General features: G+C 28.9%; 1 protein-coding gene and 1 long non-coding RNA gene across 2 annotated transcripts; one reads left to right on the top strand and one right to left on the bottom strand.

The window, feature by feature from the left end:
• The first annotated feature begins 4,949 nt into the window (after positions 1 to 4,949).
• On the top strand, positions 4,950 to 6,872 carry LOC132938806 (piggyBac transposable element-derived protein 3-like). Its single transcript, XM_061005816.1, has 2 exons — positions 4,950 to 6,012; positions 6,106 to 6,872. Exons 1-2 carry the CDS (start codon positions 4,950 to 4,952, stop codon positions 6,870 to 6,872), a joined length of 1,830 nt encoding a protein of 609 aa, XP_060861799.1.
• Positions 6,873 to 9,105: 2,233 nt separating this feature from the next.
• On the bottom strand, positions 9,106 to 11,010 carry LOC132939207 (uncharacterized). Its single transcript, XR_009663960.1, has 3 exons — positions 10,971 to 11,010; positions 9,906 to 9,932; positions 9,106 to 9,351 (listed from the first exon to the last, which is right to left on the bottom strand). It is a non-coding gene; the product is annotated as an uncharacterized LOC132939207 (long non-coding RNA).
• Positions 11,011 to 18,372: the final 7,362 nt, after the last annotated feature.

The raw sequence follows: 18,372 nt of genomic DNA, 5'->3' as shown, positions 1-18,372 counted from the left end.
TGTCTAGGTGTCTTCATCTGGGGGGAGGGGGTACTACAATGCGGGTTTCAAGTTCTTCAGCAACAACCACAAAGTAGCAGGCGCTTTGCGACCACCCACGTGGTGGCAAAAAAGCGCCTTGTCCGTCCATGTGTCTTGCTGGTAACTGTGGTTGTCTCCGATTCTTTCTTCCTGTTCAGTGTAGCAGTGTTGCTCTCTTTTTCAATTCCCACAGATGGTATGGTGTCTGCTTGGTTCTGCACCTGCACGTCGTCGCCGGCCTGCTGCAGTACGCCGCCCCACTCGGTTGATCCATTTCATATGTAACATGTTTTTTTTAAAAATCTCAAACCAAACTCAAACTAAATCTATCACTTTAGTTAATATTGAGCGCACAGTGCACACCAGTTAAATTGTCTCAAAATTAATAGACATATTTCACATTTTTTTTTTCAGAAATTATGATACTCACTAAATTGCTCACTATCAAAACAAAAAAATAAAAGATTTAAATTTACAATAGAAATAAAAACAATTAAGTTCGAATTTAATTAAACATAGCATATTAAATTTTCAAGTAGTATCTAATGTTAAAACCAATTCGATTTGGCCCAAAACATTGCAACATCAACTTTTCCACAGGATGCTAACATTGGTTTGTTTTTTCCATGTCTAATCATAGGTAGTGTTGTATATTCAGTACTCCACACAGCAATGGCACACCTAAAATATAAGTATTAAACTGTAAAGTATCATAACATTACAACCAGTAAGTTAGGGGTACAAAGGTAAATCGCTTCCACGCAGTGTACCCCGGGCAACGTCCTAGACGGCTAAAGATTTACCAACATCGGCGACTGAACTGTTCATATAGTGTCCCGTGAGGATATTATATCGATTAGCCGTAAAGAGGGACTCGCCACCCGGACAAAACCAGTTTTTGACACTGTACAGTAAATTGTCCACTGTTAAGTATACATCATCTTCGATCAAGTCAATTGAGGTCACTGTAGTCTGGATGTAATGGACGTAATGGATCATGGATGTGTTTATATTGTTCATATTTGGAAAATGTTATGGTGTATAGAAAATGCTAATATATAAATTCAGTCAAAATGTCATGTACCTACGGTCCATTTTTTTTAGAGTAACACCAAAGACTAAAATAGATTTTTTCAAAAACAGATTTTGCGTAAAAATTTCCGTTTTTCCTTAATTATTCTTTTGTTTTTCACGGCGCTTTTGAAAACTACTTGGAAATTTTTTCTTTTGACCCCCTAAAGTACCAACTAGATTCACTTCCCTAACAGAAAAGTTACTGTTGAAGAAAATCCAAGCACTTTTGCTGTCCTAAAATGTGATGAAAGACATAACTGACAGAAAATCACACATCATTGTAAAATCAATACATTCATCGCTTCGCTCATAATCTAAAAAAATTATAATGAGTGATAGAAAAAAATTACCAACATAAAAATAAAAAAAAATTATAATTATTAAATGACTAACACTTAGACAACTAAACTCGTTAATTAATATCCAGCCCATAGAACAACCTGATTTTATTACACTGTTAAGTTACTTGAGCAGAAAAACAATGAGTTTAGTCTAACCCAATGAATTATTTTTCACATAGGAATAAAACCGATAAATGTTCAATTGACTATGAAAAATCTTGGCTAAAACGATCAGTCATATAGAAAATACTATCGTCGCCTCAGCATATATTGCTTCGCTATAGTATTAAACAAGATTAGAAAAATCAACATTAGTCATATTTCAGTGCTTCACATTAGAATATGGTTTTAAGAAAAATAGCATAAACATAGGTTTATATAGAATAATATTTTTAAAAAACCATCCCATCTATTAAATCCATCTGCAATCTGCATAGCTTGTGATGTAAACTAAACTTCCGGCAATAGATTAGATAAATAATTTTATATATTTGAATAAACTTTATTATTATAATTTATATTTTATAACTTTATTAGTCTTAATAAAATGGTATCTAATTAATCCTAAAATAGGTAATGTTTTTTTTTAATATTAAACTTAATATAATTTTTTTTCTTGAAACATATGTGGCCAAAATTAAACTGTATGTAACTATTCCAATATTTAATTTGATGATTTATCAAGAATTATAATTAAATCCTTACTTACATTTAGATAATTAATTTTAAGTATTTATTTAATACATAATATTAAACACTAGGTACCTATTTAGTTTTTAATATAAATATTACTTTAACATTGTAAAATCTAAAATGGAGTTGTATTTTTAAAGTTAATTAGATCATAGGTACCACATTATTTACACAATTTATTATTGAGAGTAGTAAAATAATGATCCCTACCACCTACACATAAGTTAAAATGTACCTACTTAATATGTTTTATGGATCAAATTACCTTTTCCTTGGATACTTTTTTTGTATGCACATCATACATTTTAATTTGAGCAGTTTTTTCTCCCTTATTTTGCCTCGAATTATTAACCCTTGTCATCGATGAGTTATGCTTATGCTGTAAATATTTTAATATTTATAAATTACTTATCAAGTTATAATTTAATATTTTAGTAGATATAAACACTGATAAATATATTTTAAATACTAGCAGAACAATACTATTATAATTATACTAGTATTTAATCAATGACACTAGTAATATTACAATTTACAATCTATAATACCAAAGTATTATTATACTATTATGTGAACTGTAAAATATTTGTAAGCTATATAAAATATATATTTACATAATCAGTGGCCCACAAGATACACATTTCAGGTAAGCAAGACATAGTTTTATCCACCTACCAAAAGTTATTAAATTACTTAATTGATTCCATTCAGTTAATAAATAACTTATATTTTTTAATAATTTACATAGGCATGGACACCCACCCCAACAAAATCTTTAAAGGTATAGCGGTTGTGGTTTGTATATGGTATATGCACCACTGAATAGGTCAATCTATGTATTTGTAATCAGGTATGATACTTTTCATTTATTTTATTTTTTGTCTCTGTTTTTGATACTATATTTGTTTATTATTATATATTATATTAAAATAACATCAGTAAAATGTAACTAAATCACTATAATAACTCTCTACCTATAACTCATACTTTAGTAGATAAACCATACAATTGGTAGGTATATACTATATGTATCAGATAATTATAAATAGTCATAAGTAATAACTAATAAATGGTTATTTTTAATTAAAAGAAAATTTAAAAATTAGAATTATGTAGGTACATATTATTATACTAAAAACTCACTTTAATATGGCTTAACAAGTTTCCACTAGAATTTGTGGATCCACAAACAACTTTCGGGCAATTTTGGCACAATGCTGTTAATTTTGAACCATTGATGGAAACAAGTTTATAAAATTCATTAAATAAATATTTAAATTTTGGTTCAGCTGTGATCGATTACACATTTGAAAGTTCCTCAGTTTCTTCTATTTCTTTGTGATTTCTTTTTTGTTTTTGATAACAAATTTATCCATTTTTTACATCTAAATACTTAATTATTAGAAAAAAAAACACATGTATAATATTATAGTTATCGGTAATTATAACTTTGATGTTAATACTTACTTTGAAATTCGAAGTTTGTTAAAATTGTTTGATTTTAGTATAAAATACCTAACAATAAGATGACTGGATGAGCAGTATTTAATAGTTTATAATATTCTAATAGATAGTAGGTATAAGTACGTCCTAGTATGACCATAATAATATTATAGTTTTTGAGGACAGTGAAATAGCTAGTGATTACTGATTACTGATTAGTGAATAATATAAATTGTTACTTATCACTTATCAGTTATCAAATAAACCGAAAACATACATACTACTTAATTCTACTAAACAGTATATTATTAAAGTATAAGCCCGTATCGGGCCGTATAGTACAATTGACATACTGGCGGCGCGGAGCGCAGCGTTGTCAATAAAATCTATATTTAGACATTTCGTTGAAATATTGTCATTTATTTATAAAATGTTTTTTTTCTTTACATTTTATTACAACTGTTATGAATTCTATTAATAGAACGCTCTTCCAGAATAGATTTATTAATTTTAATTATTACATGACCGTTCAAAATACTGTTCACGGATGTTTAAACTCTTGATCAAATGTTTATCTTGGATAAATTTATCTAGATACGTTTTTATTTTATCTCAGATAAGCATTAGATAACTTAGAAAATATTTATCTAGATAAGATAAAATAAAGTAATTTATTATCTAGATCATCTCAACACTGCTTGCATAACATACAATAAGTATTATAAACTAATTACTAATTACTTAAAATAATATAATAATAAATAATTATTTCTAAAATCTGATTACTTAAGTTTAATTAACATATTATTTTGTTGATCTAGGCATTGTTAACCCTTTGTCGACCGACGGTACTTATAAGTCCACCGAAATAAAACGTGTATGAAATATCATAAAACGTTATTTTTGTGTTTCTAATGGGTCGGTACTCACGAGTACCATCTACCGATTAAATAAATATTATTTTAAAAGCGGTCGTACTATTATTAAACATTTTATCGGCGATTAATTTCGGGGACTGCAGCATTCAACACATATACATGACTTGGTATTTTTCCTTTCTATTTATATGTACATATTTTATCATTTTATCATAAGAAATATTTTGTTTATGTTTAGATATATGTCTAGATGGATTATCTGTTTCTGTTATTGCGATTTCATTATCGATATAATGAAATATTTATAAATAAGAATATGGACTTGTAAGTACCATTGGTCTTTCACGGTAAATATTTAGTCAGTTGTCGACTAGTAATCGTCGCCGTCGTTCGTAAATGTTTGATTACTGTCTGTGAAATCGTTTTTTTTACGTACTATACACATTTTTGTATTAAAAGTTCGAATTATTTAACCATAGGTAATAATATTATTTTTAAAATGACAAATAATAACGATGATTTGTTACTTCAGTGGTTAAATGAAGAGATTCCGTTAGATAATAATGAGATTACCGACGAAGAATTATCGGACGACGAAGACAATATTACGAAAGGTAAAGATTTTTTTTCTGTGGTCGATAATAATCCATTTGAAGAAAATATAGTGACAAATGAATTAGAAATTGAAAATGAAGATAGTTTTGAATTTATTCTGGATAATACTGATATTAATTTTTCAAATATAATTGAGCCAGTAGAACCTGTAGTTATAGCTGTGCCGACTTCTACTCAAACTGTCAATCTCCACGACATTTCTGGCTCTTCTAATAATATCAAATCTCCCCCTTCCAAAAAGCTTAAAAACACTTCAAAAAAAAAAAAAGAAGATATCTCACAAATTCGCCGTAAATGGAAAAAGATAACTGTCAAAACATTAGAACCCGATTATTCACTTCCCGATGGACCCGTTGATGGCAAATTCAAGGGGGAAACTGCTACGTCAATATTTTTGGAATTTATCGATGGTTTTATTGATCAACTTGTGTATCAAACAAATTTATATAGTATTCAAAGAGGACGTCCTTTGAATGTAAAACGTTTTGAAATTCTGAACTTCATAGGTATAAATTTTTTAATGGGGTACAACAAACTGCCAAGTTGGAAACATTATTGGGCAACATCTGATGATTTAAATGTTCCCTGTGTGTCAAATACAATGAGCCGTAATCGATTTGATAATATTTTATCAAATCTTCATGTTCAAGACAACTCATTGATCCCAACAAATAATAAAGATAAACTGTTAAAACTTAGGCCTTTGATAAATTACTGTAATGAAATATTTTCTACATCTTACCATGGAACGAGAGAACTAAGTATTGATGAATCGATGATTATTTTTAAAGGTCGTAACTGTATGAAACAATATAATCCTCAAAAACCTATCAAACGCGGATATAAAATATGGTGTTTATCTGACCAAAGGGGATATATAAAAAACTTTAGTATATATCAAGGCAAAGATGAGCAATTATCTGATGAATTTGAGTCATTTGGTTTGGGTGAGCGTGTTGTATTGAATTTGACAAAAAACGAGTGGAATAAAAATAAAAAATTTTTTTTCGACAATTATTTTACTTCATTGCCATTGCTAGAAAAATTAAAAGCGGAAAATTCACTAGCATGTGGGACAATCCGATCAAACCGTAAAGATGTCCCGGAATTATCTGAAGATAAAAAAGCGCCTAGAGGTTCATCAGATTATCGCATTACAAACACTGGTATTGGTGTTTACAAATGGAAAGATACCAAGTATGTTATGTTAGCATCAAATTATCATGGTTCAGAAATAACAACTGTAACAAGAAAGGATAATTGTGGTCGAAAAAAAGATATTCTATGTCCACAAGTTGTACGTGATTATAATTGTTATATGGGTGGTGTAGATCATGCTGATCAACTTAGAACAACTTACGGTGTTAACAGAAAATCAAAAAAGTGGTGGCACCGAATATTTTGGGGTTTATTAGACATTATGTTTGTAAATTCGTATGTGGTATACAAGCAAATACATGGAAGTATTACTTTATTGGATTTTCGTCGTTCAGTCACACAAGGACTTTTGACTTTACGAGAACTTCCTAAATCAAATAAAAGACAATCAACTTCAACACCAAAAAATAAAGGTCCGGCAATAAAGAAGAGGAGAGGAAAAGAATGGTCAGTGTCAAAAGATGTGCGTTTAACCAATCGAGGAATTCATTGGCCAAAATTTGTTGCTAATCGAGGACGTTGTGAAGTTTGTGCTATGAACGGAACTCAATCAAGGCCATATTCAAAATGCTCCCATTGCAATGTATTTTTATGCTGTAACGATAAAAAAAATTGTTTTGCGGACTATCATGATATAGATTGTTCATAACTAGTATAACTAATATGCATATAAAATTATTATAATGTGTTCATAAGCATAATGTAAAATAACTATTTTTTTTTTTAATTATAACATTTTTATTTGACTGATATGGAGTTATGATTTTCTTTTTATTTAACCAACATATAAATCAACACCTATTAATTTCCACGATAAAAAAAACTTTTGGTAACAAAATAATTCATATATAGCATTGACCTAATAATATAACATTTTTTAGACTAAAATACTTAATTTACACTTAGGAGCTATTGAGGTTTTTAATTTATATGTAAGTATTCTAAAAAAAACGTTTATGCTTATTTTTACTAAGAGTAATATTTTTAGAAATAAGAGAAGAACATTTTTTTTTTCTAAAGTCGTAAATAAATTTTGGTATATTCAACATGTTAAAAATTATATGGCAAAATTACTGTTGGTACTTTGAAGTACCAATTAAAAAAATCCTAGATGACCGATGGTACTTCCAAGTACCATGATCCTAACTCAAATTTGAGTAAAAAAAAAAAAAAAAAAACAAAAAAAAATGTCTTATATAGGTCAAATATAACATGTTTATGCAAAAAAAACTTTAAAAAATATTTTAATTCGATGCTTGGTCAACAAAGGGTTAAAGTGTGGCATTGCGTGTCGTTGACCAATTGGTCGTAATCTGGCGAACTTTATTATCGTTATCCTTATCTAAACGTTATAACTTAGGTATAAGTTTATAACAAGAAAAATTATCTTCTTATTAATACTCTGTTGCATGCCTGCATACCACATTCATATTTATAATTATATACATAAGACATGTATAGTAATTATTAGAATATATTATAATATGATAAATATTGATTAGTTTATAATGCTGTACTAATATTCCTAGTTCTAAATTCTAATATAAGAATTCAGTAGGTATACAATTTACATGTATACGATTGTATACTTACTTGTATCATTTAAACATAAAAATATTTAAAAATGTTGTATACCATTTTAAATGTTTAATACCAAAGTTTAGGTTAGGTATACATATAGGTACCTACCATACAATTATGAAGGTAGTTAATAACAATTATATGTAAATACAAAACTTATTTAAAAATAAAACAAAATCTATTAAAATACTGAAATATTTCACACATTTAAAATATTTCATTTTTTTAAATTTCATGAAATGTTCAAACACTACAAGAAACGCAATCGCACGCATATGGAAACAATATTTTAAAATAACTGCCTAATATATAAAATCAATATGTTAAACGGTTCACCCAACTCTGGTCATCACATGTTATTAGTTATTGCTATACAGTAGGGCGTAGGCAGTAGCTGTGCGGATTGAATTTTATATAATGTGGTTACAAAAACGGACAGTTAAAAAAAACACGTTCCTAAGTTCAATACGATATCAATAAATTCGCTCCAAAACTTATTTCTCAGTGTTATGATCTGTGATACGCATTCAAATGATATATATTGGTGACTGCAGCAGCCTGCTGTAGCGATATATTTATATTCTATGGTTGTAACTATAATAGTTTTGATACTTTGTAAGTACTCTAAAGATTATTTTATTTAATTTATAGTAGGTATTAATATTATTAACTTGATATGATTACGTCAAAATGTACTATTATTGGATGAAAATAGTACACTATGACGTAATCAACATTTTAAATTATCAATTTAAGTAGAGAAATAATATATTTAAAGAAATGTTTGCATTAAAAATATATTAAGTATATTTTTCTAAATTATTAACATATTTTACTGTTTTCTTACTGTTTAACTATAGTTCAAATTAGAAAATCGTGTTACTTGAACAATATGAAAAGTGTCAATAGTACATTTTGGAATGTAACCACTCTTATACCCAATACGGCATACGCCTTACATATAATATCCAGGGTGTCCCGTGAGGATATTATATCGATTAGCCGTAGGGAGGAACTCGCCACCCGGACAAAATCAGTTGTTGACACTGTACAGTAAGTTGTCCACTGTTGAGTATACATCATCTTCGATCAAGTCAATTGAGGTCACTGTAGTCTGGATGTAATAGACGTAATGGATCACGGATGTGTTCATTATGAATTCAATCATTGGGTAAAAAAAAGATACAGCGTTGAGATAGACAAACCTTTATTATTAAGTATGTATTAGTATTATAATATATAATATATTATTAATTTATAATTTAACCTACTATTAGTAACATTTGGTATACGTTGAATCATTTTTTGTCAAATACATTGAATTTATTTTAATATGAATTATTAGAGCATAGTATATATTTATAATACGATTTATAATAATATGATATAATATAATATGTAATTGTATGACACAGCTTAATTTATATGTATTTTCAAATGAGTAAACAAAATATTTATTTGAATTCAAGCAGTAGTAAACAATTTTTTAATAAAACCATTTTGTGAATCCTTCATATACATCTGACAGAAAAAAGTAATCGGTTTTTCTGCAAAATAAATTGGTATTAGATTATTTTAATAAGATAGTTAGATTTCCCTTCCATAAACACGTATAGAAGTCAATTTGTTTATGTATATAAAAACAATTTTTAGCCCACAAACCCGTCAAAATTATATTTAAATCACACCAATTTAATCGTACTTATTTTAGCTAAGAAAATATTGACATTTTCTTCTATGAACTAAAAAACTAAAACATATTTTTAAAACTTCCCGATTTTTATAAATCTTACCAATAATTTGTACAGAGATAGAAAAAAATTATCAACATAAATATAAAAAAAAATATATAATTATAAAATGACTAACACTTAGACAACTGAACACGCTAATTAATATCCAGCCCATAGAACAACCTGATTTTATTACACTGTAAGGTTACTTGAGCAGAAAAACAATGAGTTTAGTCTAACCCAATGAATTATTTTTCACATACGAATAAAACCTATAAATGATCGATTGACTATGAAAAATCTTGGCTAAAACACCCGTTTTTTGGCATTGATTATAACCATTTATTTATAACATTAATTATACATACCGTTTGTGACATATTTTCTGAGATCTTCTGCAAAATACGTAAAATAAATTACATTATTGTGATGATTTCCTATATTTTTTTGTATAACTAATATCATATAAGAACGTAAACTCGGTTGGTTAAAATCTTAATTGAATCTTAACATATTTTATTTGAAGAAAATGGACAGGAGTTATATTACTTATTTTTTTTTTTTAGTAATATTAATATAAATGTAATTGAAAAAAACTATTAAGAATATTTATGGTTCTATATTTCAACATCGAACTAAACATCATTCTATTTTTTCGAACACAAGTAACAATTTAATTTTTTTCCTACGATCGGCCAGATATTATTATTTTTTTTGGTCACTTATTGTAGTTAATCTATAAATATTTTGATTTATGATTTATATAACTAGTTGTCCGAGTAATTTGAACATAATGAATTTCATTCATTGCATACAATTCCATTTTGTCGATACCTAACGGTTTGTCTGGAATGACATAAGTCTCTGGAGTCCATATTTTAACCCACTGTGAATGAATAGTCTAGTGAGTAAATCTTGGTTTTAGAATGAAACAATATGTTTATGGAAATTCCGTGTTTCATTATTTTACATTTATATTTTACTTACTCATTTTTATATATTATGATATATAATATAATATATGATATATGTTATATAATAAAATATATGTCATACCCATATAAATTATATTGTTTTATATAACTATTTTTTTTTATTTAAAATAAATAGTAATACATATGATGATACAATTATTTATCAAGTGTTCTATCTCAAAAATATTTGCCAAATTTAAAGTATGTTAAAGATTTAAAACTAGGAGAGTATAATTGATATGTTGATATAGGTGATATTACAAATTATTGAATGGTGTGATAAAAGAATTGTTAGTCTTCTGTCAAACTTCCACAAACCCCGAACATGTAACTTTCGTTCAAATACTTAAATCATTTGTTTGTTAAAAAAAAAAGGTATTTGTGCCGCACAGGTATAAACACAATATTCTGTGGTGGACAGCTTAATTACACATACAAACAGAGAATAATTATACATACTGCCGTTATACAATAGTTTGTATTGTTTTGAAAGATCTGTAAAATTTAACTTTATTCAATAATTATTCAATTTCCTATTGTTTTTGGTATAAATAATAACACATAACAACAACCTAACTATATTGGTTAAAATGTTAAATATTTAATAGATTCAACAGATTGTTCTACAGGAAAAAAAGGTTAATGTAATTTCAATATTTATTTAAAGGATAATATGTGCATGACTTATCTTACTTATGTTTCTGTATGACTCACGACGTACGTATATACTTTATTAGTAATCGCGTATCAATATGATTTTAATTAAAAAATATAGAAAAGTGGGTACCACACAGCTGTACAGTTGTAGTTGTCAAGAATGTCGTTGTAATGGATATGCCAGATTTGAATTCAATGATAAATAGTTTCATATGAAAAATGTTTCTGAATGGATACCTTGTGTCATCCTACAGTACTTGTATAAATAATCAGATTTACTAGTTAAAATAAATGTATAAAAATCGAAAATATCTGATAGCTTTAAATAGCTTAACTTTCCGGTGAACTTTTTTTTTTGATAGAAGAAAAAAATTTGTTGAGAACATTCTATGAAAATTCCAAATGTCAGGTACAAAAAAAAACTTTCAAGTATGTCTAACTGAAAAAAAATTTATGACGTTTTAAAAATCTAGTGGAGCGATGAATGTATTGATTTTACAATGATATGTGTTTTTTTTTAAATTTTAGTGTCTGTCATTACCTTTTTTGACAGTAAAAATGCTAAGATTTTCTTCAACAGTATCTTTCTGATAGAAAAGTAAATCTAGTTGGTACTTTAGGGGTCAAAAGAAAAAAATTGCCAGTAGTTTTCAAAAGCGCCGTGAAAAACAAAATAAATTAATTAAGAAAAAGCAAAAATGTTTACGCAAAATCTGTTTTTGAAAAAATCTATTTTAGTCTTTGGTGTAACTCTAAAAAAAATGACTGTAGGTACATGAAATTTTGACTAAATGTTTATATTAACATTTTCTATACACCATCTTCAGTATCATTTTTTTTTAGTTTTTATTTCTATAAAATATCAATACAATTTTATTTGTTGTCCCAAAACGCGTAAAAATTGTATACAAGAGTCCTGATATATTGTTACTATCCTAGTTTAAAAATATTAAAAATACATTCTCACAGTATTTTTTATAAGCATTTAAATTTCAAATTTTGACAAAATGTATCAAATTTCAAATTTAATAATTATTTTGTATTTAAAAATGTATAAAATGTTCAATTTTTATGGCTAAGGATTGAAAATTTAAAACGAGGTTCTGCGTAAATACCTATGTCATATGTATACATTACTCTATTTATAATAATATCATCAAATATACATAGTAATATTAATATATCATAGGCTGACGTTGTCTTCGCCCAGAATCGTTTTTCTTATACAATGATATCATATTATTGAATTCAAATTAAACACAATCCATTACAGTGGTCCACTTATAACCTACTGTATAACAGAGCGACATCCACTTGACTACCTTTTTTTTTTATAATTCCAAATTGTAGAATTTAATGATAATTTTTGTTTGTAATTTGTATTCTTTATGATATACGAACCAGAATATTGGATGATCTACTTAGTTTTTAGTTATATTTTAATTTAATATTGTATATTAGTTTTTAATAAATTTAAAACGATTGAATTCATCATACTCTAATGAAATGCAAATATTTTAAAGAATTTGTGTAATGGAAAATGTCACTCAATGGTTATCTATAAGTTTTACAAAAAATTAAATATTATATACTGTATACGTACTTGTCGCTATTCTAACTAAAAAAAGATTAGTAATAATAATAATTTGTGGTTAATATTAGTATATTATTATTAGGCTATGGCCCTATACCGTACAATTTTAGATACAGAATAATCAAAATATAGTAATGCTTTTAAAATTATAATGTTCGTTTATATAGACCGATTATAAATCCATCGAAATATATGTTGAAATGTTAATAATAATAAAATATACTTTAAAATGTTAGTTGATTGATTTGTATAGTTTAAGAACCTTTAGTACTCAAAATTATATAAAAGGTGTATATGTGTATCTGAACCATAATAGTTATTGTCATACCCAATAATGTGTGACGGCTTGTCAACTAAACGGGTCCTTAGCTATAATATTACTCAGTGTGTAGGTAAATAAACATTTTTGGATAATGATGATCATATAAATGATGGCTTATAAGACACAATTAATCACAAGAACTGAATAATTAAACAATTGATCAAATCAAAAAATAAATAAAACAATAAGACAAAATGCACGTACTTATCATTCCTAGAAATAAAATAATAAACAAATAATATTTTACCTTAGATTCACAATCTAAGAATTTATTATGGCGATGCCTTAATTTATAATTGTCTTACAAAATATATTATAACCAAGTAACACACAAATCACACAAATTGAACAAAATAAATTTTGCAAATTAAAAATAAATAAATAAATATTATTAATAAAACAATAAACGTAGTATTTAATAAATACAATTATACCTTATGATTCACAATTTAAGAACTATAGGGACAACGTAATTGTTCGCGCCGAGCAATTAGTGCTTGTCGCATGACAGTAATCGGCGCGGCGGCGACATCTCCCTTCTCGTCCACACACCACTCCACGACCGTATCATATCATCATTGTGTATTATTGTTATTATATTAATTGTCATATTTATTCTTAATTATTATTCGTGTTATTTTCGGTGCTTTAGCAGTCACTATTATTAATTACCTATTATTGTTTATGGTTTTTGTGACTGAACCTATAACCGTCTCATAGTGAGATCATTTGAAATAAATAAATCAAACCATACCAAATCGTGAGTAGCCTATTATTATACTATTTACTACTTTACTCTCGCACTATCCTCATTCGAACGTAAGCTTATACGCCAACGAGTCGTGTATTTTGGTGAAAGGTGATGCAGCGTCCACCGACTGTCGTGTGTTGCTGTTCACGTCACAGTCATCGTCACCGGCAGTAGGTTGCCGAAGCGTAAGTCCGCCAGAAACTTAGACGTTGTGTGAGAGGCCATCCCAGGTCATCGAGATCCAAGTCATCCCTGAGTTGCTGTTTCGCCTCATGACTATAGATACTTAACCCTAAGTTTAATCTTAAGCCCCCTATTTGTTGTGAGCTCTTTGGTTATTGCACCAGACTGATTCGTCCACAGAGACCCCTACCTTATAATTACTTGATATTCCTTTTCCCATGTCACGTCTTATTCTCGCATTAGATTCGTCACCGTGTAAACGATTCCATAGCGTCAATTTGTGGTCAGGTGTATATTGAGTTGCCTATTCAGATTTTTAGTAGGCGTCATCTGACTGTTATCAAAAAAGTGGCACATCATTCTTGTTCTCGGATCAACCGAGTGGTCCTTCGGGTTCCGCCCCCGTTGTCGGGTGCAAAAAGTAATAATTATGAAGAGAATTTGTTAATTTAACCGTGAAAATCCAATATTGTAAAAATTAAAATGTTCATACATTTCCATACGTAATACTTATATTATGCAGAGGTATTTAATATTTTCTCTAAACATTTATTTTTTCCTATATTACCTAACCTGATGGGCTATAATATGAGGGAATTCGAAATTACCCTATCTAAAACTCCGTCAAATGTAAACTACTCGTATTTAATATCAATCACATATATTGAGTAACAAAATGAAAAAAAAAAGTAATAATAATAATGTGATTTATACGTACCATTATTCTCTAGAAATAAAAAACAAACATACTATTTAATTAATAATATAATACCTTATGATCGTAATCTAAGAGTTATAGGGATAAAATAATTATTGTCCTGCAAAGTATATAATAACCAAGAATTATACAACATTTTACTAACGAGGGTCAAGCATTAGCAAGAATTTATAATATATTAACTAGCTGTCCCTCCTGGCGTTGCCCCGGACATAAGTCACCTTTGTTACTTTCGTTAGCCGATAAATGTACTAACTGTATACGACTCAAACTTTGTTCAATGCCTTATTTAGTTTCGGTATATGATGTTCTAGATTTATCTTAACTTTTCTGTTGTATAGAATAGATTTTCAAAAATATATTGGTTACCAAAATGTTGTTGATATTTTAAAGTTATACGTTATTTCCTAGTAGAGTAAAATTAAGAACAGATAATATTTTACACAATCAAACAAAAAAATGTGGGTAAGTGGGTGTCACTCTTCTGTACAGTCAGTTACAAGTGGGTCACTGTAATATATGGTGTTAATTTTGAATTCAATGATATTATAATATCATTGTAAAAAAAAAAACGATTCTGAGCAAAAACCGTCAGTCAGCCTATAATATTAAGTACTAAGTATATTTGATGATATTATTGTAAATAAAGTGATTTATATTTAACCTATTTACGTGGAAACTTGTTTAAAATTTTCAATCCTTAGCTATAAAAGTTGTACATTTTATACATTTTTAACTAAAAAGTAATTATTAAATTAAGAATTTGATAAATTTTGTTGAAATTCAAACTTTAAATACTGATACAATTATTTTTATTGATATTTAAAGAAAAAAATTGAAAACTGACAAAGTTCGTAAACAGCTCAAAAAGATTCAAATTATTTTCAAAATGTTATCGTGTATAGAAAATGCTAATATAAACATTCAGTGTAATTTTCAAGTATATACAGTCATTCGTTTTTTAATTACAACAAATTAAGAAAATCGTTACATGAGAAATCGAGTAAATATCCAAAATAGTAAAAAAAAGAATTTCAAACGCTCATAAAAAATTTGATTTGTTTGTAGACATTCTTTTTTTTATAAAGGTAAACAAATTTATGAGTTATCTTGTATTACATTTTCTAATTTTTTATGAATTTCTAACTCAAAATAATTTGCTGATTTTTGTGATTTTTCCGTATTTCGTCAATATTTGAACTTATGTGCTTAAAAAAAATTGTGACTGGTCTTTAAATTTATTTATCTGACTTTGAAACAATATACTAGAAACCTTCTATTAAATTTTCAAGCTTTTTTAACCAATAAATAAAATTTTATTGATATGTATAGTAAAGAAAAAACTAAAAAAAAAGGAAACCGAAAATGTTCGTAAACAGCTCAAAATAAATTAAAATATTTGAAAACTTTTATGGTGTATTGAAACATTATATATATAATATTATATAAACATTTAGCCAAAATTGTATGCACACAAGTAGGTATTATAGTTGGCCATTTTAGAGGAGTTTATGAAAACTAAACTTGAATTTATCAACTATAAAAATTAATTTTCCCTTTTCACATAGCATTTTCTAAACGGAATTCATTTTTACACACTCGCGTTAATACAACGTAGCTACTAATAAAGTATAATACCTACATTGCTGCCGTGGTCATTAAATATTAACAACAAATTAAAAGTAGTGTATTATAGGAGTCAATGATAATCGATTATTATAGTAGATTAAGACGATTAAGAAGATAAGACTAAATTCAATAATATATATAATAGTTTTGGGATATCCAGTACTATACTATATTTGAGTGCAAACTGCTAAGCTATGTTAGGCTGACATCGTAAAAAGTAAATGTGTATGATATGAGAACCCCTGTTTAAATAATAATATATTACAGTTTAGGGAGCCATTTCAAACATACATTCGTCAGGGGCCAATCCAAGGGTCGAATTCATATTTACCCATAATTGGGAGCCAATTCAATGGTAGCCATTTGAGAAATTTCCCGCATAGGGTACCTTAATCGGTAACGGGTGTGACGAACCTTCGTCACCCAATGCATACACATGCATTGCAACAGTCTCAAAAGGGTTCTAGCAGACTTTGGTGGCTGGTCCTTTAAGTTGGTGGTCGAACGGTGGGCTAACAACCCAGTATTGTAAAAATCAATGTTCAGGAATTCAAACATTCACCTAAAAACAGAGTAATGGAATCAAGACAGGAAAACTGGAAATTGGCCCTAAGTTTTGGAACATGGAACAAATGCACTTTATATCAGGCAAGAGCAGCTTCAGCATAAGTTAAATAATTTAATAAATAAAGGTTAGGGATTTTAGCTATACAAGAAATAAGGTGGAACGAACAAGGTTCCCCATAATTAGGGAATGCAATAATATTTTTCAGCCAATGCGATAATCGCAGAAAAGGATTCACCGTTTTTATCGTTAAAAAAAATGTAGCACCCGTAATTAAAGATTTCAATAGTGAATTCCAGACTGACAAAACTTATAGTAGAGAAAACCTTTTTCAAAATAGCATTGGTCATTGCACACCCGAAAAGTAAAGGGACAAATAAAATAATGAATATTATTTACTATTGGATTCCTCTTTAGAGGAAATCCCATTGTATCAAAATCTTATTAGGTGAATATTGTTACGGAACAAACCAACAGCAATAAATAAAAAAGGTTTTTCTCAAGACCAACAAAAAACGATTGGGTAAAGTAATCAGTTTGACAGATGAAAACCACACCGAGTAAAGGTAAACAGCCAGACAACGGTGTGATGTTCATCTGTCAAAACAAGATACACGGAACAATCAGCGATGGACTAGGTTGTCGAAAAGGGTATAAATACCGGACACTTTTGACAATCTAGTCAAAGCTAAAAAAAAAGCTTTGACTAGATTTTTTTAGCTGTCGTGGGGCCGCGCCCTCACATAGCCACAGCATCCTCTCCCAAAAAACACACCCACGCCCACTCACTCATGGGCAAAAAACGCAAAGGGGGTAACCCTCCTACCAACCATTCACTTAAAATTGCACGTCAACGTTCCGATCCCCCCTCCCCAACTCCTTCTCTGACTCGAGCGCTTCGTTTCAACACTCACGATCCTCACTAACTTCCGTACAATCTACAGACACATTACTTCCTGCAATAACCAACACCGCCCCAACAACCCAATCTCCGTATAAATCTCCACCAATCCCCAGACCACCACCCATAATCATGAGCTCCGTTTCCTGGTCGCGCCCACCATATACTCACTCCCCAACTTACAACCAGGCTCCTTATCAGCCAAGTCCTCTGGCGAACGGGTAACCTTAAAGGCCGCCGATGCGACCCAATTCCGGCTAATCCAAAGCACCCTGCTGAAACATGGGACCGAGTTCCACACTTTTTCCCTCCCCGAGGAAAGATCCCTCAAGGTTGTTCTGAAGGGAATTCCGAACGACATTACTCCGGACGAACTCAAGAATGAACTTGAGTCCCTGGGTCATTCCGTAAAACTCGTCCGCCGCTTTGGCACCCCAGAAAAGCCTATGCCAATATGTCTTGTGCATATCGCCACCATCCCGACTGCCAAGGATATATTTCTCCTTACCAACTTATTTTACTTGGAAATCTCGGTTGAACC

This window comes from Metopolophium dirhodum, chromosome 2 (assembly GCF_019925205.1).
Source record: "Metopolophium dirhodum isolate CAU chromosome 2, ASM1992520v1, whole genome shotgun sequence".
NCBI lineage: Eukaryota > Metazoa > Arthropoda > Insecta > Hemiptera > Aphididae > Metopolophium > Metopolophium dirhodum.
Note: the sequence above shows the minus strand (reverse complement) of the source record. Positions and strands in the feature narration are given on the sequence as shown.